General features: G+C 31.8%; 1 protein-coding gene across 1 annotated transcript in view; it reads right to left on the reverse strand.

The window, feature by feature from the left end:
* Positions 1-20786, reverse strand: part of LOC140441956 (zinc finger TRAF-type-containing protein 1 homolog) — a 32014-nt gene extending 11228 nt beyond the window's left edge. Inside the window, exons 1-3 of the mRNA XM_072532969.1 lie at positions 20439-20786; positions 16415-16653; positions 7381-7592 (exon numbers count right to left, since the gene is read on the reverse strand). Of these exons, the coding sequence (XP_072389070.1) occupies positions 7381-7592; positions 16415-16653; positions 20439-20693 (706 nt within the window). The 5' untranslated portion in view covers positions 20694-20786. The remainder of the gene's footprint in view (positions 1-7380; positions 7593-16414; positions 16654-20438) is intronic.
* Positions 20787-21032: the final 246 nt, after the last annotated feature.

Below are 21032 nucleotides of genomic sequence, written 5' to 3' on the forward strand. Positions count from 1 at the left end.
TGTTTTCTCTGTGTTGTTGTACGGGGCGGAGGCATGGACGCTTACAGACACCACTATTAAAAAACTTGAAGCATTTGAGATGTGGCTTTATAGAAGAATGCTGAGAATATCATGGACAGCAAGGATCACGAACAAGGAAGTTCTAGAAACAATGAAGAAGGAACCAGAGATTGTGTTTACGATCAAACGCATAAAATTGCAATATCTGGGACACGTTATGAGAAATCAGCACCGTTACTCCCTGCTGCAGTCTATATTGCAAGGTAAAGTCAAAAGTAAGCGAGGACCCGGTAGAAGGAGAATATCATGGCTGTGGAATTTAAGAACATGGTTTAAGAAAACTTCAACGGAGCTGTTTCGAGCCGCAGCAAGCAAGGTCATGATTGCCAATATGATTTCCAACATCCGAAACGAATAGGAACCAGAAGAAGAAGAAATTAATTCCAAATGTTGATAATTTATTTTTCAGCCATCAAGTTCATTCCTCCCATTAAATAAATTTATTTTTTGCTTAGTTATTTTTATGAAACAGTTACTATATTTTGATTTAAATTTAAGTAATTAATAAATGTATAAATATTTTCGCACTATATGCCCTTCGTTACTATTAGAAATTTATATCTTTCAAAGTGAATAGCAGGGTGTCTATCCAAAACGAAAAACATGACAAGGGGTCTACCAGAGAAAAAGTTTGGGAACCTCTGTGCTAAAGTATCAACAAAGTTAGGGTGTATATTTCGTCTACATTGTTGCCAAGCATACGTTGTTTACTTCTGACAGGCCTGTCAAAGTCAGAGAGAGTACATATTAAATTAATAATGAAATATAAATAAATATCATCATAAACATCAAATTTAATTATTATATAAACTATATAAAATGCTTAAACATACAATTTGAGTATAGTTTAAAATTAATTTATTACATAATATATAACAACTAACGTTAAAAAATTAATACAACGCCAGTATAAATAGTATACAAACTATTTCGTGTCGTGACGAGCTATTTCGTGTCGTGGCGATCCGCTCTGCATTTTGCTATAAATTTATAGAATTAATACAACGCCAGTACGAAAGCTTGGCTTCAAAAACAAAAATACCGTTAGTTAAACAATGATTGTTCAAAACTTTATTTACTAGCAGTGAAATATTCTCTTTTTTTAGCAAAATGTTAAGTTTTAAAAACAATAAAATATATCATAATGTCAATATTTTTATGTTAATGAGGTCATATTTTGATATTGTATGTTTATACACTTTATAGCAATAACTTCTGAGATAACAAGTATTTACAAACACTAATCAACCTTTAACGATATGAATAATTGCTTTGATATCTAATTTTTATCGAGGTCGAGATAAGTACATGTTAGAAATACACGTTTGTCTAGACTTCCGTGTTAGAAACCCAAACATCAATCCTTTCATTTAATTCAACTCGTTGGAATTCTACTGACCTACTATAGATATCAAGGCAGAACTGTTTTTAGAGAGAAGGTCAATGAGATTTGCGTTTTATATTATTGTTCAACATAAACAAATCTGTGTTGCGCATGTTTATAGTTGTTTACTAGATTCAGCGGATTTCTTCAAGTTGTGTTTATTGCAAAATAAAATAAAACAAAAAAAATAAAGGGAAGATAAATCTGACTATATTATAATTAAGTAAATGTATTACAAGCAGAAAATTTGATATTTTTCTTTCTTTTTTTCCATTTTTCAACACACGAAGCACACACAATTTTCATTATCAACCGCCGCATGCATATTCGCCGATCCCACTACGTACAAAATGGGCAAGTAAATACAGCCCTGGATTGCAATTTGGCTATGCCACAGTTGAGTCGTTTCTAGATTTCTAATGGGCTTTGTTTTGTTCGTTTAAAACCTTTAAGTTATACAGTGGGTTGAATTTTTTCCAAATATGATATTTTTTATAAACGGAGCAATTCAAAGGGAACATGGTATGTTCATTGTTTAACAAACTCTCTATTACTAACTCGATACTAATCATGTGTAATATGTAATAATGTTTTTTTTTTGTTTAGCCATTCTGTTATACCCAAAAATACCAAATTTGGAAAAATATAGGTATCTTAATACGTGAAAACTATATAAATGTTTTTTTTTAGTTAGAAAATAAGTGAAACCTTTTTACTAAACTTCTTAAAATATTCATATCTGCCATCTTTAATTCTAAGAATGTCTGTAATAAATAAATTTGCGTAGACGTAGAGAAACTTCTAAGGACGAAAAAAAAATCTACAAGACGAGAACATAGGAAACGATAAAAACTGAATTGCCAAAAAATATACATAGGTAACATTGTTATTTATATTACTTTTGAAGAAATTTTCACAGCTCTTCCTTAATTTGATCATGAGTCACACTTAAGTTATTTAATCTCTGGTATGAATGCAAGAAGTTTATTTTTAATAATCGCCTGTTATTAAGTCAAAAGCTATCAGCAAAAAAAATAATTAAATTATTAATTTATCGTTCAATGCACGAGAAATATTTCCTGCAATTTTTATGTGCCTAATACGAGTTGATTGTTTACTACTGGCCAAAACATATTTAATCTTGACATTTTTAAACATGATTAGAAAAAGGTTTTTGGAGTACGTTTAATGCACTCACTCCTTAATATTCTTACATGATACATAAGTAGCACAGGGCAAGTTATAAACGCAAGAGTAATTTGGTCGGTTTCATCTTAAATTTTTATATTATCAGCTATCAGCTTCTATAAAATTTATTAATACTCATATATGAACATATTATCCCACGATTAATGAAAGACAGAATTTTTATGATAAAATGTAGTTTTCCTAAAGTAATATGATGAAGGGTGGTCAGGCCTAAACCTAAACTAAACTTAAGTAGTTTTTTGAAAAATGTTTAATATGGGTTATCCCTGGGATTTGCCACAGGAATGCTATAAATAGTGCAGATATAAATTTATCGAGACATTTAAAAATAAACACGCAAAAAATAAAGTCAACTATTCTCCAGCAAAGAAATGATGAAATGAGTCATACGCGTGATATCGTAAGCTATCGTATAATTTAGCTGTCCTTATGAGTTTTACCAAGAAGCGTATCAGTAGCGGAGAATTACAAAAAAAAACATCTTATATGTCAATATAATCTAAAACATTTTCGGTTTCATTCAGGAATTCCATCTTCTTAGTTTTTCTTGCTGTTCTGTCAATATATTACCCTCCTTATATCTTTACTTCTTTTCTTTGAATTCCTTTTTGCCTTTGTTTAGTTTATGGTAAAATTTTCTCGTCTCTATTGGCTTACTTAGATCTTGTAGTTCTTGAATTTCATAGTTCATAGTTTTTATTTCTTTCTGCGGTGGATTTTCTTTTCTTCCTTGCGTAGTTATTTATATTCCTCCTCTGCTTGTCGGGTTCTGTACCCATGTTGCATCATTAAATAGGTATGCTCTGTTATAAACTAATATTCTTCGTCAAAATAGTTACTCGTTCTTGTTCCTCTTTGTTTACCTTTTATGCCTAATAATTCTTCAGCTGCTTCTTTCATGATATTTCTGTATCCTTCCTACTCTTCATTTAGGTTTTCATGTTTTAGTCTGTTTTCTAGTTTGATGTTTATATTTTCTATTTTTGTTTGTGTTTTTAAGTCCTTCTACATTGTATCGTTCATGTTTAGAACTTATTTCTTTTTTAAACGTTTAAAATTCTGGTCCTTACACTACATTGGATCCAGTAGTGATCAGAAACCGCAATTGCTGCTCTGCTGGTGCGAATGTTTATTATATTGGATTTGTGTCTTAAGTATACAATAGAATGATCTATTAGATTTACTGTAAGTCCGTCTGGTGATTTCCAGGTGCTTTGTGTATATCTTTTTGAGCGAAGTTAAAATTATACCATCGACTCCAAAAAAAACTACTATGAAAAAGAAGTTTTGAAATCAGAGCATTAAAAATATTTAAAATTCGTTATTTCTCAAGCGCCAAATTTTTTCATTTTGTTGGGCTGTGTTATCATTTCTGTTCCATCCCATGCAGGTTAAACGTTTACTTTGTATTAAAGTTCTTACTTTGACGGAATTTTTAGTTTTTTATTGACGCTTATAAAATGAAAGTATTTGCTTCGTTGTGTAGTTGCAGCAATCTGCTGATTCAGCTGTTGGTTTATCTGTTGTGTCTTTATTTTGTTGTGTAAACACATTTCGACACAATGTCAGTACATTGATTAATTCTATTATTAAATGGTCTTCTCGGTTATTTGACACTCAAGTGAATTAAATTTGTCTTAGACATAAACGTCAAATCTCGATAATTGAGTTTCGTTCTGGTTACTAGCGTAAACGTAATTTATTGCGAAAATGAAACATATTTTCTTATGCGCCGCCAATGATCGAATTCAAAATTTCCGAGAATGCATGATAGACACGTGATTTCTGCTACTTTTCACCACTTACGACGCGTGATTTGTGATTTATAGTTTCATTTAATATTTGCCAGACTATATGACTATCAAATTTGCAAATATTCAGCATCGTGACAGGATACTCATTTAGACATAAATCTTACAATCATCGTCCTAATTTTGAAAAAGTTAATTTAGATATAATAATCTTTCTTATACATATTTAACCTTTAAGTATATTCATGAATTAATAATAATCTATTCATTCACAGCATTAAAAACTTTGGACAAAAAAAAGTAAGTTTCAATACGTATGAACATACTGAGTCTCGTTTAACTTGCCAAAAATTCTAAACATGGTTGAATTTTAAGTTTGTCCAAAATAGTTCAATTCTAAACTACTCAATATCAATGTTAGTTTTCGTTTGAGACGTTGAAATATTCAAAACATCGACGCGTATTCAAAACTCCGGTTGGCATCGGCTATAAACGATTGTAGCCGTGGCTCCGCACTGTCTATCCGGAGACGAAAGTGCGTTGTAGACGTAAAGGCGGGTACACATTTGCGAGCAGAACTGTTCGCGAACCGTTTGTGAACGCTATATTCGTTAATGTGTACGGCAGAAAAAACCGCTTGCGTACTGTTTCATCGTGACTCGTCGCGAACCAAATTGTTGCGGTTATTTTACGACTTCAAAGGAAGCTCGGCTTTCAGTTTGGACGGCGCTTACTAGACGCAGCGAACATTTTTATTGTGTCATCAAATCGACATTGTGTGAATGACGTGTTTCTTTCTAGAGAGACGTGAGAAAACAGTAAACTGATTATTGTCATGGACGTATAAATAAAGATAAAATCTTTATTTATACGTCGATGATTACTGTACATAATTTTATTTTTGTTAAACAAGCAAAAACAGGAACATAAATCAGTACCCAAATTATAAATAAAATGAATCATTTCGCACATGTGTGTTCGTTGTTGGTTTGTCGCTTTCCATGGATCGAGATAAGTATGCGATTAGTACGATGTAGAATATTTTTCAAGGATCTGTACGCGTACTGTACGTATACCGTTCGGCTCGCATATGTGTACCCGCCTTAAAGGTGGGTACACATATGCGAGCCGAACGGTATACGTACCGTACGCGTACAGATCCTTGAAAAATATTCTACATCGTACTGATCGCATACTTATCTCGATCCATGGAAAGCGACAAACCAACAACGAACACACATACGCGAAATGATTCATTTTATTTATAATTTGGGTACTGATTTATGTTCTTGTTTTTGCTTGTTTAACAAAAATAAAAATATGTACAATAATCAGTTAACTGTTTTCTCACGTCTCTCTAGGAAGGAACACGTCATTCACACAATGACAATGACCTTAAAGGTCGGTACACATATACGAGCCAAACGGTATGCATACGGTATGCGAACGCTATATTCGGTAATGTGTACGGCAGAAAAAACCGCTTGCGTACTGTTTCATCGTGACTCGTCACGAACCAAATTACTGCGGTTTATTTCAAGACTTCAAAGGAAGCTCGTCTTTCAGTTTGGACGGCGCTTACTAGACGCAGCGAACATTTTTATTGTGTCATCAAATCGACATTGTGTGAATGACGTGTTCCTTCCTAGAGAGACGTGAGAAAACAGTAAACTGATTATTGTACATATTTTTATTTTTGTTAAACAAGCAAAAACAGGAACATAAATCAGTACCCAAATTATAAATAAAATGAATCAATTCGCATATGTGTGTTCGTTGTTGGTTTGTTGCTTTCCATGGATCGAGATAAGTATGCGATCAGTACGATGTAGAATATTTTTCAAGGATCTATACGCGTACGGTACGTATACCGTTTGGCTCGCATATGTGTACCCACCTTAAGAATGTACTACTACAAAACAACAGTCGCGAAACGAAGGAAGTCATATTTTACGGTAACCAAAAATGCAAGACAATTGCGTGTTTTAAAAGAACTGCCACAAACGGTCTGCTGAAAGTACTAGGTCGCATCTCTTCTTATATTAGGTCTTAAATTGGCAGATCTTTAGGACCCTAATCCTCTATACTCGGGAGAATGGACCAACATAAAAAAATTGGGAACTCTATGAAGAACTCAATAAACAAAGTTCTTTCAACAAGGATATCCAGCAGACTAAGGAAGAAGTATCAGATTTAACAGAATCGGTACAGATACCAACATTAGAAGACCATGTGAGTACTTACAGAACACGTCTTACAGAAAACACACTTAATAAAATATAACCACGAAGCTCCATTTGTTCCTCGACATGTCGAGAAAGCCGATATGGCGAATGTTGAAGCGTTTAATATCGTAAAGGACTTTCTTGAAGAAAAAATAATGAAGATGGAAGAAACTTCATAGAAAACTCATAATAATATTTATAGCTTTTATATTTTTACCAATATTCCAACAGATAAAGCACACCCAGAAGTAGAATGAAAAACATGAAACTGAAATATATTCTTAATTGGAAGTTAAATTGTAAATTGTTCTAAAGTTTATATGTATGGGACAAACAAGCAGATCCTTTGAATGCTAACAAAAACACAACAAACCATTTAAAAACAAAAGGACCAATTCTAAATTTACACTTCATATTTTAAAAAACACAAATATTCATTTAATGATCTTTTAAATTTCTTCACATACAGAAAAGCCTTCAATTAATGAATTAAAAAAGAAATCACTTATAGCAAAAAATAGTAGTTTTTAGTGTTTTACGTGAATTTTAATAAAGTATGTGTCGACTCAACCAAGAACCAACGCTGCAAAATGAAGCATAAATCTACAGTAAAACAAAAATAGACAAACAAAGTATGTCAAACATCCGAATAGTCTTTTAAACTCGTAAATCGTCTGAGCTAATAATAATAGAGAACGCGACGTCCTATTTCTTTTTGTGTTCCTATTTATAGATGAGGATGAATTCTTACCGTTAAATGTGATTTTTTCATATCCCAGTAAGTCAAATATACTATCGTAAAGTACACGTTCCTCGTTCATCTGTTGATCTAAACCTTTCAACGCTTCCATTACGTCCGCTCCAGAGCGATTAGGGTGAACGCATTCCTTCTCGTGTTCAGATCTTTCATGTAATGGACCTCTCCATGGACAACCTATACGACTGTATTTACAACCAGAAATTCTGAAATAATAAACAATATATTAAATTTAACATTTGCAAGCTTTACTAATATTCGTGAAAGTGCAAATGCATAAATTAAACTCTTGGTTATAGACCTAACAAAACTTTGGAATAGAGTTTATAGCTTTAGGCAAAAAAAAAAATAAAGTTCAATGCGCGAAATAGTTATACAATAAGGGTCATAAAAACATTTTAAGTATCAAACGTATGGTGTGATTTGAATTTTTTTACATTAGATTGATAATAATTGATATAAACATATGAACATACATAACTGCTCAAATGTCTCCATAAACAAATAGCTAGTTTTGAAAGAAAAATAGGTGACATAAAAAATATTGTAAAAATAATACCACTTATTCGACCGTTTGTGTGATTTATCTCGTGGTATTTTTATTATCATATCTTGTCATTCTGTTAATATGCATAATATACATATGTACTTTGGTCTTCTACATTACAACGGCTGGTCAACGGCTTCGGGCGGGTGAGCTGGTAAGTGGAAGGGCACTTGTTTGTCCCGAGATTGTCAAATCGGTCTTAAAGGCAGATGAACCATGAATGGTCAACGGCGTAGGGATGCAGAAGGCAAGGAGAAACCACTGCAATAAAGATCCCTAAGGATATCTCCAGAAAAATCACTAATGGAGAGTCAAAACAAAATGGCCCAGAGTGCCTGGCGCCTCTTAAATGGGAGAGGAGTGCAAAGAATCTGCGGGCGGAAAAACAAAATAAATATAAATCGTATTGCAACGTGGAATGTACGAACATTATATAAAACTGGACAACTCGGAACAGTATCATTAGAAATGAGCAGACTTGAAATGGAGATACTTGGCCTCAGCGAAGTAAAATGGCCCAGTGCTGGACAATGTCATCATAACGGATGGTTCTTTATTACTACGGTAGCAGTAGTGATGATCACAAAAGTGAGCACTACAACCAAAGGTCTTTAACTTTATTCCCTATAATGAAAGAATAATAATATTACAGTTGAAAACGCACCCAATAAACATAAACATAATTCAAATTTATACCCCAACATCAAGCAGCATCGATAATGACATAGATTTATTCTATTCAGATTTACAACATCTAACGAAAAACATACAAAAACATGAAGCCAACATAATAATGGGCGACTTTAACGCCAAAATCGGTAAAGGGGAAGTAGAAGGTATTGTAGGGAATTATGGTCTAGGAATAAGAAACAAAAGAGGAGACGGATTAGTACAATATTGTCAATAGAAAGAAGTAGTCATCACAAACACCTTTTATCAATTACCACCAAGAAGACCTTTAGACATGGGGAGGCGTTACATGCGATCGAAAGCCTTTGTTAGGTCTACGAAGCATAAATATGCAAGATTTAACTTAGTACAAACACGGCGTCTACTCACGATCTTCTGGATCTAAACCCCTCTTTTTCGTCTGATAGTGATATCAATTTATTGATTTTGTTTGTTAAGACTTTGGTAGTACACTTGACTGCGGTGATCAGTAGATTTATACTCATATAGTTGTTGAAGTTTTCTTTGTCTCCTTTTTTGAACACAGGTATCATTATGCTATTTCTCAATGGGTCTAGTATCTTGCATTGTAATATTATTATTTGAACAAGTTTTGTCATCTCTAGTGTTATACTTTCTCCTCCAAATCTCAGGAGCTCATTAGTTATTCCTTCTTGTCCTGGCGACTTCCTGTTTTTTAGTTTTATTATTTTTCTTTAATTCTGCAATTTCTTTCCGTTGATTCTTTACAAATCTCTGTATTTGTTTTCAACACCATAGAAGTCGCTTTCCATTCTTTCTGTGAAATGATCCCAATGTTCATTGTTTGCTTTTCTTGGCAGTTTCTTTGTTTCATTTCTTATTTTTCTATAAGCTTCTCTGGATTCTGCAGTATTTGATATTTTACACTTCAGGTGAGCCTCTCGTTTTTCTTTTCATTTGCCTTTTATTTATTTTATAAGCCATGGTGTTTTTGTTTGTATTTTTGAGAGAAAAATTCTTAGAAAGATTTTTGGGGCCGTAAATGAAAATGGGCTATGGCGTCGAAGATAAAACTTTGAACTATATCAGTTACACACCGATCCAGATATTGTGAAATTCGTTAAAGTGCAGAGACTTAGATGGGCTGGACACATTGCTAGGATGTCAGATCACGAATACACCAAGAGATTAACATTTTCAAAACCAGCGGGCACAAGAAGCAGAGGACGACCACGAATGAGATGGATTGATGATGTGGAAGAAGACCTACAGATTCTATAGGGGTTAGAAGATGGAGGGAAGTTGCCAGGAATCGACAGGAGTGGCGACTTCTTTGTGAGCAGGCCAAGATCCACAACGGATTGTCGAGCCACTTATGATGATGATGGTGTTTTTTTTCTTTTTTGTGACTTTTATATCTTCAAATATATTTATATCTTTTATATCTTCGATGTTATTTATTTGTTTCAGCTATATTTTTCTGGGACAGCCTCCTTTGCTACCTTTCTCTGGTAGATTCATTCCACAGTGATTCTTCAGTGATTTCCTCCGATAATGGATTAGATAAAGACGAAAAAGATAACAAGGTAAATTCAGACCAGTAAGAAATCGCGGATGATGTTGAGGCGGACAAAGTTGAAGTAAAACATATCCAAGAGGAAATATAAGAAGCCACAAAACAACTAAATAACAAAAAAGCGTTAGCGATAATTCTCAAAAAATGACTTTCAAATTTCCCATTTTTGTTTTCGATAAACAAATTTAGCAATGAACCTGCCTATTTTACTTTCTACAAAATTTCTCCGAGTTTTGAACCCGATACGAGACAAAAAAGAGATCGTTAATCCCTTACATTTTGTTTATCAGGACCGTTGAGAAGAGTTAAACGGTTTTTTCCGTGATATTTACTAAGAAACTTAATTTTGTTTTTATACATTACTTAAAAATTTTACATTTCACCCATAGAAGTCTATACAACATTTAACACATACGAAAAAAACATTTGGATTTATTCAAGGTCGATCAACAAGAAATTGAACAACATGGGGGTAATTATTAAAGAATAAAATAAAATGGTCAAAAGGTCAATGGCTACTTGAAGAGACTGAGACTCTTTATTATTTTATACAATAACTAGGTTGAGACAGAGATCAACGATATGCGCTATCTTAAGAATATAAGAAAGCATGAAGATTCCCGAAGATTACATTAATATGTACTTACAATAAACAAATAACAACACAATTAGATTCTGCTTATAGACAAAATATGATTAATCATAATGAAAAATAATGAATTGTTTGCTCGTGTAAGTCCATGTCAAACGGTACTACCCAGTGGCGGCTTTTGGGGGTAGGCAGGATAGGCCGGGCCTACCCAATAATTTTAAGAGCTTTAAAATTGAAAAACATATATTCAAAAATTATGTTAATGCATACATAATAACTTTTAAATGTACTAAATCACTCAATACATTGCGTCCCTTAAAACAACTATGTTATTATATTCCCACAGAAAATATCGAATCGTATTCACGCATTTTAAATATCATTAATAGGCCCGACCGGAACTGGCCGACCCAGCTCACATAGATCCCCGTACAATAAGCGTTTGAAGTTAAGCAGCTTGCCGGACAACGATTTATATTTTCGGGTTTATGCTTGCTGTTTAGGCACCAGACGATCGGGCCTACGTCGACCATCGTTGTCACTTGTAACGTAATTATCGAATTGTAATGTAAATTATCTTTTAAATTATGATAAAAAAATATGTAACATAATCTATAATTGTAACATATTTTTAAACAAACAACACAATTGCAAACAAGTGCACGGTTAGCGAAATAAATTTAAAAAAAAATCGTAAAATTCGAAAAAAAAAGAAAGATTCCCTCTCTCACACAAAAAAAAAATATATTACACACACAGGCGGCTACAGAATTTTTGTTGGGGAGGTCATGGATCTTGAGGGTGATTACTTTTCTCTGATGCAAAGTCACTTTTAGTCTTACCACCAATAGGATAAGTGGGTTTCCAAATATTTTTAAGGGGGGGTGGTCATTACCCCGTGAGCCCTCCCTCTCTGATTACACATAGCTTTATGTAATTTGCTGGCTTGGCCTACCCAAAATTTTACCACACCAACCGCCACTGGTACTACCCAGTTCATAATGAAAAAGTAATCAAAATCGTGACAGTCTAAACGAATTATTAGCTACGTCAAATTTTGCAGTGCTTTTGAATTAGAATTTGGGTTATGATGAGACTAAAAGGTTGTCACATCGAAAAATAATTAAATGCTTACAAATAATTTACAAAATGCCAAAGATACTTTCAAGAGTATTCAAAATGATATTTTAGATAGACAGCTACTAGTTTGGAAAAACGCAATTTTGCTCTAGATTAAAAATAAAAACTTCTTGTCAAGTCAATGTGATGAAAAAATATTTTTAGATTTATTTTTGCGCCTCACAAACTTCAATATCACCAGCCGTCACTGGAAAACACCCAATCATTCCGAATCAAATATATGTATAAAGATAAATGTAATGATAATAAAATACATAACCTCTATCTGTCAATAAAATATCTATTAGAACGTAATTGCACATTGTATGAGTTGTTATTAAATAAACAAAATTGCTTTCAATACCCAAACCAGACAGATTGGTATATATTTACATAAATTAATATACAATAGATTAAGTATAACAAGATGTATTCACTGTTACAAGCAATAAAAATATGACTAGAAATATGATTATCAAGTTAAATTATTTTCTAATTGTCTCTAATTGTGAAGCCATCATTCAATATTGACGTATTTATCAACATGTACATCTTCTTCTTCAAGTGCCGTCTCCATCAATGGAGGTTAGCGGTTATGGTGGCAAACGTTTGTCTATCTTCAGCTGTTCTTAAGAGTTCCTCAAATCCAAGTCCTGTCCAGTTTCTGATATTACGTAACCAGGACAATTTTTTTCTTCCAATTCCTCGCTTTCCTTCTATTTTGCCTCAACATGTACATGCTTCGGGATTAGCCAGTTTGGTAACTTGCACGTGTTATGAATGCTGATCATCAATGCAATTCAACGCTGCTACTTTTTTTACTATGAATTTTAAAGAAATGTTATCTGTTTGCAGAGAACGCCTGATATTCTATCTCAACTTTCATATTTTCATATATATCTACGTAAATATTCAAAATATATTCGTATGTAACTAGATGTACATAACTAAGTTCAGATATATAATGTAATGCTAAGAGCTGTGAAAGACGTTAGAAGCTTTAGAGAAACAAATATAATCATATGCTTTTTTAGTCTTAATGCGATTGAAGTAAGAATACCTCAGAAGCCACAGAAAAAACCAAATGCAAAAAATTAGATGCCCCATGAGGGTACACGTAAACTCATCACCAATTAGCTTAAATGGCTTAAATAGGCCAAGCATCGTGAGACACCCGATATAAATACGTACACCTATCAGTTAAATTTTAAAGCAATTTGCTTAAAATAATTTCTAAATTTAACAGATTACCGCGTAAACAAGAACAGGTAAACAGGCAATCTTCCGCATTAGCAAGCAGCGCCTTGTGGCAAAAATGCTGGTGATGTGTTTACCTGCTGCATCCAGGAGGGTCTAATAATTTTATGAAGAGCCATAAAGTGATGAGTTCGTAGACGTCCCAACATGAAAGTGTTAAAAGGAGCAACAGATTAAAAAGACTATAAAATCGACATCGCAACAAAACTGGAAGAAAATTCTAAAGGAGATAAAGCAGAAACCGAGTGGAAGTTAATTATTAATAACATATTATTATCAACAAATTATTTTATTATTAATAAAATAAGAAACTTTTAACAAAAAGTTAAAAGGAATAGGAAAGCAGGTTACAGACAGAGTATTTTGAGGTAAAGATGGAACAATAAAAGCAGATCCAACTAGATAAATAAGTGGGCACAATACTTTGAGTAATTGTTACTAAATATGGAAAAACTGAATGGATACTAATGAAACATAATGGAAACAAAGAAATGATGATGAACTTTACAAAAACTGACTGAAAATGAAATAAATGTGCAAAACAATACAAATCCAGGAGAAAATAAAGACACTGCTGAACTTTTGAAAGAATAGAGAAAATGTAAAAGAAATACGGAGAGAAGAAACATTGCTAAGTGTATGAAAAATTTCACTAATATCCCCTGACAAGAAATGAAATAAGAGTACATGTGTATGGGACATCGCATAAGTACAAAGTATTCAGCCTTATCATAAGAAATAGATAAAGCGTATGTGGAAACCATATCATAAATAGGAGAACCAACTCAGTTTTAAAAAAGGAGGTCACGATGCAGCACATTTTTACTGTAAAGCAAATACATAAACAGCAGCGAAGAACAGAACTTAGTATTATACATTCCGTTTACTAATTATTTATGCACATGATTGCATTTATGATACTCTTGCATTTTTATGAAGCATTTCATATACCTAAACTGATTACTTTGTGAGATATTTTTAGTTTTCTTAAAATTTCGGGAATATCTTCAATTTTTGGAAAGTAGAAATAATTTTAAATTTCAGAGACTTGGATGGACTGGTCATGTAGTGAGAATGGAATGAAAGATTGACAAAAAGAGCCCCAGATAGTAAAATGCAGTGCATAAAACCAAAAGGAAGGCCACGGAAAACGTGGGAGGGTGAAGTGGCAGCGAACGCGCAAAAGAGCGAGAGGGAAGAGAGAGAGGAGACAGAGAGGGAGAGGGAGAAAAATAATTTAGTCTTGTGTAATAATATAAAAAAATATTCTTATTCAATAAATAACTAATAAAATATAAAGTTTTTAGTAAAACATTCATAACTGTCGATTGTGATGAGTAATTATTAATAAGTAAAAGGCCACTTGTACAAGTAGTTAACAACGGTAAAACAACTGCTTTCAAAAAATGACACGTTTCATATTATTACTTTTTTAATCGGTCTGTGCGGCTGGTCTTTAACTTTAAAAATGAATTTTGGTGTAGAAGAATTAACAGATCTTATCTGAGTATTGGGAGAAAGTTCGAGAAATTGCCTACTTGCATCCAGAAATTAACAACAGCGATATCCTGAACGAAGTAAGCCAAACGTAAGAGCTTTTTAAAAATTAATGAATCGTTTTTTTCGCACTGGGTCATTTGCATATAAAAACATGAAAGAACTAAAACTGCTATAAGTGAAGAAAAGGAATATGATGTGCTATTAGCTACTACTGAGAATTTCCATATCAGCACTCGTGAAATTTCACATCAACATGACAGTAGTCAAACTTCGGCGGCAAAAATCTGCATTAACATAAAATTCATCCCTACCGCATACAGTTACATCAAGAAGTCGATGATTATTATTAGCTTTTTGTCAATGGTCGCAGCAGCAAGTGGCGACCAATATTTTTTCGATTATCTGCTTTTTGGAGATGAGGCTACATTTCACAAAAATTGAACAGTGAATCGGCATAATTTTCATTATTATGCATCAAATAATCCATATTTTATTAACAGTCACAATCAAACAGATCTTGTTGGGGACTATGTGATTGGCCCATATTTTTTGATGGCTGTGTAAATTGTGCTATATTATATCTGGATTTTCTGAATAATTATTTACCATTACTACTGCAAAATGTTCCACTTAATATTTGATTTGATTTTTTCATGGTGTCTATATATAAAAGGTTGTGTACTAGAAGCCTTCAACAGCGCCAGATGATATGAAAAATAGAATAAGAGAAGCTTTTAATAATTTTTTAATACTTACAAATGTTAAGAAATGTGGCTCAGTCATTTGAATATCGGTTACAAACTTGCACAGACGTTGGAGGTCATTTTAAACATTTACTTTAGACTTATTTCCTTAATTTCACATTAATTGTTACATTCATTGTATATTATTATGGTTTATACTTTGTATTAGTTATTTATTAAATAAAAATAATTTTATTATATTATTACACAAGACTGTTATTTCTATTTACAAAATTTTTAAGGTATTCCCGAAATTTGAAGAATGCTAAAAATATCTCGGAAAGTAATGAGTTTAGGTATAGGGAATGATTCATACAAATGAAAGAGTATCATAAATGAAATATTTTGAAATAAAATATAGGGTTTAACATTAATCGTAATGTTATGTTAAACTTAATTTGAAAACTAGAAAATATTGTTTACATTATTATGTACAGTCTATTCCATGAATATACGACTATTTTGGATTATCGCGACAACGAATATTTTACTATACAACATAAGAAGTATAATAAGCAACATCAGAAACATCATCTGAATAAGAAACATCAGAAAAGTTAAGATGCTAACAGTCAAATAGCAAAACTATGGTCGAAGCTATCATAGATAATGATTCTCACACAAAAGAGGGGAAGACCATAAATGAGACGGGTAGATGGCCCAAAAAACACACTGGTTCTAGATGAATGCACACGACTTAGAATGGAGAAAGGGTGGAGCGAAGTGGAGGTCTATATCCCACATTGGATATCTCAAGGCTATTAGATAGATAGGATCTTACTTTTACTTAAAAAGTTGAAAACATTAATTGAATAAAAAGCAAGCTGCATTAAACATTGAAATCTTTAAGTTCATTTTCAATGGTTAAAAGACAAAATTTGGATTTCGTGATGGCTTAGGCACCTGAGAGGCTCTATTCTCTGTAGCAGTGCTAATGCAGAATTGCAGGGATGTTAACTGTGACATATATATTTAAATAAAATATTTAAAAAATTATTTTTTAAAAGAGAACATTGTAAATCAATGTAATAATTTCTACTCACCTTTCTTCACATTCAGATTCCTCATGTCTGACCAAGGAATTTCTTGGAAATTGCTTGTTACAAAATTGGCATTCGGCCGGTAGCTCCGATACGGCATTTTCAACTGCCAGATTTCTAGTAGCCGTCGTTTTACTTATTTCGACTCTACAGCTGGGACAAGTAGCTGTTTCGTCACGGAGCCTTGCATCGGCCAAAACATGAGTAAAGCATCCGGCACACATTAAGTGACCATTGCTGCACTATAATTCGCGTGAGCACCAAAAAAGAAAGAAAAAACAATTTAGTAAAATGATCATATGCTATTGTTTTATTAAAGAATTTCAGTTAAAATATCAACTGGCAATGGTAATCCTGGAAGTTGAACTAGAAAAGTTAAACAAGACATCAAACAGTGCATCAAATTGTTACCTTTAAAGGATCTCATCGGCTCCAGATATCCTAAGAATATGGACTGCAAATTTGCTGTTTAGTACATAATAAAACATAATTTTTATGAACACTATTTCCATGAAATAATGCTGATTACTAAATTTGTCAAACTTCAATTTAGGAAACAATACCTTATCAAAGGTTTCCTTGAATAGAGCTTTTACCAGATGTCTTCAAGTGTATGACAAAGAAATTTTAACAAAATTAACATAATTTCAGTAAATAGTAAAATTAAGACATCTGACAAAATCATTTGCAATCTATACAGCTATTATGTATCTAACTATTAAAAGATGTAGATATTCATTGTTACTTTCATCTTCCACTTCCCCTCTAAAACCAACCATCAGTATAGTTTTTAATAAAAAAAACTATTATTTAATGAGACAACAATAATTTAAGATTTTGATTTATGATAAACCTCACAATGTATTAAGTTGTATTTTTTTTTCGATAATGAGATGATGCTTAGATTATACAGTATTATAAGGTAAAATGTGAATACAATTATCTATATCTTGGCCAAATAGGCAACTATTACTGATTCTTTGACTTTGGTTTTTTATGGCATGTTAATACATGCTTTTATTGCTATATGCACTTTCCAACTTGGAAAACATACTCATGTTAACAATACAGTTAAAGCCTATATATTTTGAAAGTTTTTGCAATTGGCAACATTGCAAAAATTTCCAAAGTGCTAAAAATTGTCGCAGTGGAAACTTGTGTTTTAATTAGACGTTAAACACTTACCAATACTGTCCATATCCTGGAATTAACAAAAACGATCAATATACAGTACAGAAAAATTCAGTTGAAAATTGAATTTTCTACTTTACCTCATGTTTTATTTGTTTATTTTTATGTTGCTATTGAAGATACTATTGAGTCAAAATTTGTGTAGGGAGAAAATGACTAATTTTTGGATGTGAGGAATAAATAAAACAACATGTGATCTTTAACTTTTTCAAAACTGTATATGAGAAGCAAAAATACTTTTGAATTATAAAAATAAAAACAGCAGGTCCTCAAACAATCTCTTAGACTTTATATATAAGGTTCATACTATTATATTACATGCTTTCAAAAGTACTTCATTTGAATTGTTATAATTAATATATACTAGTCTGATTACACTACTGTTACACATGTTTTTATGAAAATACCTACCCATCTGTGTAATATATGATAAATTAATAGTATTTAGATGTGATATTTGTAAATAAAGTCAAAGCAGGTAGGTATTCTTTGCTGAAAAGTAGTGTGGGTGCACCTACCTCATGAAAATTTTAATTTGCAGGAAAACAACCATTACTAGCATCAATGTTTTAAAGGGATTGGGTTTGGGAAATGAAATACTAAAGCTAATAGTAAAGTAAGGACTACGCAAAATAAATCAAATCAATTTATTGAAATTCAGATATTACTTATAAAACAGCAAAGCTTAATAATACAAATGTATTGTTTCTAATTACATAGTTATGAAAATGATAACTTGGTGCACAACAAGAACAAAAGTTTATATACCAAAATCAGACATTTTATAATATTGAATTAAGGAAATTAAGAAACTATGTTTCCATTGATATACTATATCTCCTGATCTATTTTGGATTCCAAACTTTTGTACCAAAGAGTGCAAACCAAACATCATTTTAATAATTTTTGACCAACTTAAATATATTGTAACATAGATTAGGGTAATTACATTTATTTTAAGAAGGTAATAATATTTAGTAAACAACTAAATAAATAAAAATTATATCTGAAACATTTTAAGTCTTATTATGATGAGACACAAAACTTTTAAATTTTAATAGCAATATAAACATGTATCTTCTTCAACAAGGAACTGTTTTGAGCTTGAAAATTAAAGAAATTATTCCTAGTTAAATGTTTTTTAGAAATCTATTATAGTTACTCATAACTGCAATATCATGGAATGATATATCTAGTTCTAAAGTTTCTGACAATGAAATACAACAAATGGATCTTCAATCTTCCCAACATTTAGATGTAAGAAGGAAAAGTGGAAAACAAAAATGTTTAAAAAGGGAAACTGGGTAGTAAAGATATACCCAGCCAGGATCAGTACAAAAATGTTGTAGTTAGAGCTTAGATTTTTGTAGAAATGTCTCCAAAAACTTGTTTATAACTGGAATTAGGATAAGCTTCAAAAGCTGAAAAAGTTAAATTGCCAATTAAAAGGTGCTTGTACAATTACTTAAAAAATTTCCAGTGTGTAAAAGAGTTGTAAAAATTTTTGTAGAATTATGAATTGTGTAAAAACATTTGGGAAATTTGCTAATGAGAAATCAGAAAGCTTTAAAATTTCTAAAAATTAGGTATTGACAATTTGAAGCTTAGAGGAAAATGTTATCCCAGTTTTCTCTTTTTGCATCTTTTAAATTTTTTTGCGCAATCAACATAACTGCAAACAATTTTACTTTTATCCATTTTTCTTATAGATACATAAAAATGCTCACAAATGCCCTTAGTCCAGTCTTTTGATGTGTACACACATTAAAGAGCTAATAAAATCCCTAACATATCACAGAAAACCAATTACACAGTCTTGTAAAAATAAAGGAAAAATGACAGAATCTTACAAAATCAAGGAATTATAAAGACATGAGTAGCAAAACCAAAACTAAATGTTGACAAAGAAAACATTACCTTATGGATAAGACTTATTTAAAACTTTGCATTAGCTGAGTTAATAAAGAGGTAATAAATAATGAGGATAATTTTTCTAAATAAATATTATTGAAATACTTATATAAAAACCTAATTACATAAACAGTTAAATAATCAATAATATGATTTTCATAATTATAAATGTGAATTTGCAAAAATACAAAACTTAACTTGTGAGATACATCCAAACTTAAAACTAATAGTCATTAAGTAATCTAAGATTTGTAAAAAAATATTACAAGGTCATTCATAATATTTGAATAAGTTCTTGACCTCAAAATCAAAATAACACTTTTTTTAGGTGCGGGACTCTATAATTCAGAAATATAATCAGACCATAGCAAATAAAAGTATGTATGAAGAAAAAATACTATTTCTCTATACCAGAATAAGTCAAATAAACCTGTTAGGATATTATTTTCTTTTACTCTTTTTATATAATTTTTTACTAAATAGGTATTGTTTTATAAATTAGACTTAAAATGTTCATAATATAATTTTTGTCCAAATTTCAAATTATATTGAAAATATCTAGGTTTCTTTTCTGTTCTAAAATGTCTAAATTTACAATTACTTAAATCGTAGTACAAATTATGAAATATATTTTTTTAACATGAAATTTTTTACAACTACGCAAAATCAGAAAATAGAAAATTACTTGTGCAGAACAAAGACCTCTGTCATGCAATGCTAGGAAATTCATAACAAAACAAAAGGGCTCTGCTCTGTGAGTGTATTTTTCCACAGGCGAGTTTAATCAATACTTCTACTCGCCTGCAGAAATCTGCTGCAACGTAAAAGAGAACAAAGAAAAACGTAAATGTTTAGCATATTATGTAACGCTTGTTAGCAAAATGGTTTCATTTCTATTTGGATAATGATAAAAATATAAACTTACCTGATAAACAGCAGCTCTAGGTAAATCTAAACAAACTGCGCAGCATAAAATTCCGCCCAGCCTTTCTTCTAACTTGTATTTTTTGTCATCTGTTAGTTTACTACTAATTTTACGTTTTTTTATGTCTGGTTCTAGGAATTCTTCCTGTTTAACATCTTCAACAATTTGAGGAGTAGTCTCGCTACTCGATGATGTTGGCTGAGTTTCAGACATATCGATAGGATTAATATCCTCGTTTATAGCTAATTCAATCATTACCCAAACACAAAACAGCTGAGAGGAACACTCCACTTCCACACAAAACCAGAAAACAGCTGACGTGACGTTTCTTATTTGACACGAACCCTAGCGTGTTTCCCTCGCCCCACCTCAACACAGTATCCGTCAAGGCCACGCCTTCATACATCCTTTGTTTTTATGAATAAAGATGTTGCCAAATATTTATATTTCTTGAATTCAAAGATATTATTTTTATTTAGCGGCGTTCATTAATATTATTAATCAAAATGATCATTAATTACAAAATAGCCGTCGTTTTTGTCTCAACATAAAAAAAAATTACTACACAGCTTAAAGTTCATAGGCGACATTGTT

This window comes from Diabrotica undecimpunctata, chromosome 5 (assembly GCF_040954645.1).
Source record: "Diabrotica undecimpunctata isolate CICGRU chromosome 5, icDiaUnde3, whole genome shotgun sequence".
In the NCBI taxonomy this organism is placed as follows: domain Eukaryota; kingdom Metazoa; phylum Arthropoda; class Insecta; order Coleoptera; family Chrysomelidae; genus Diabrotica; species Diabrotica undecimpunctata.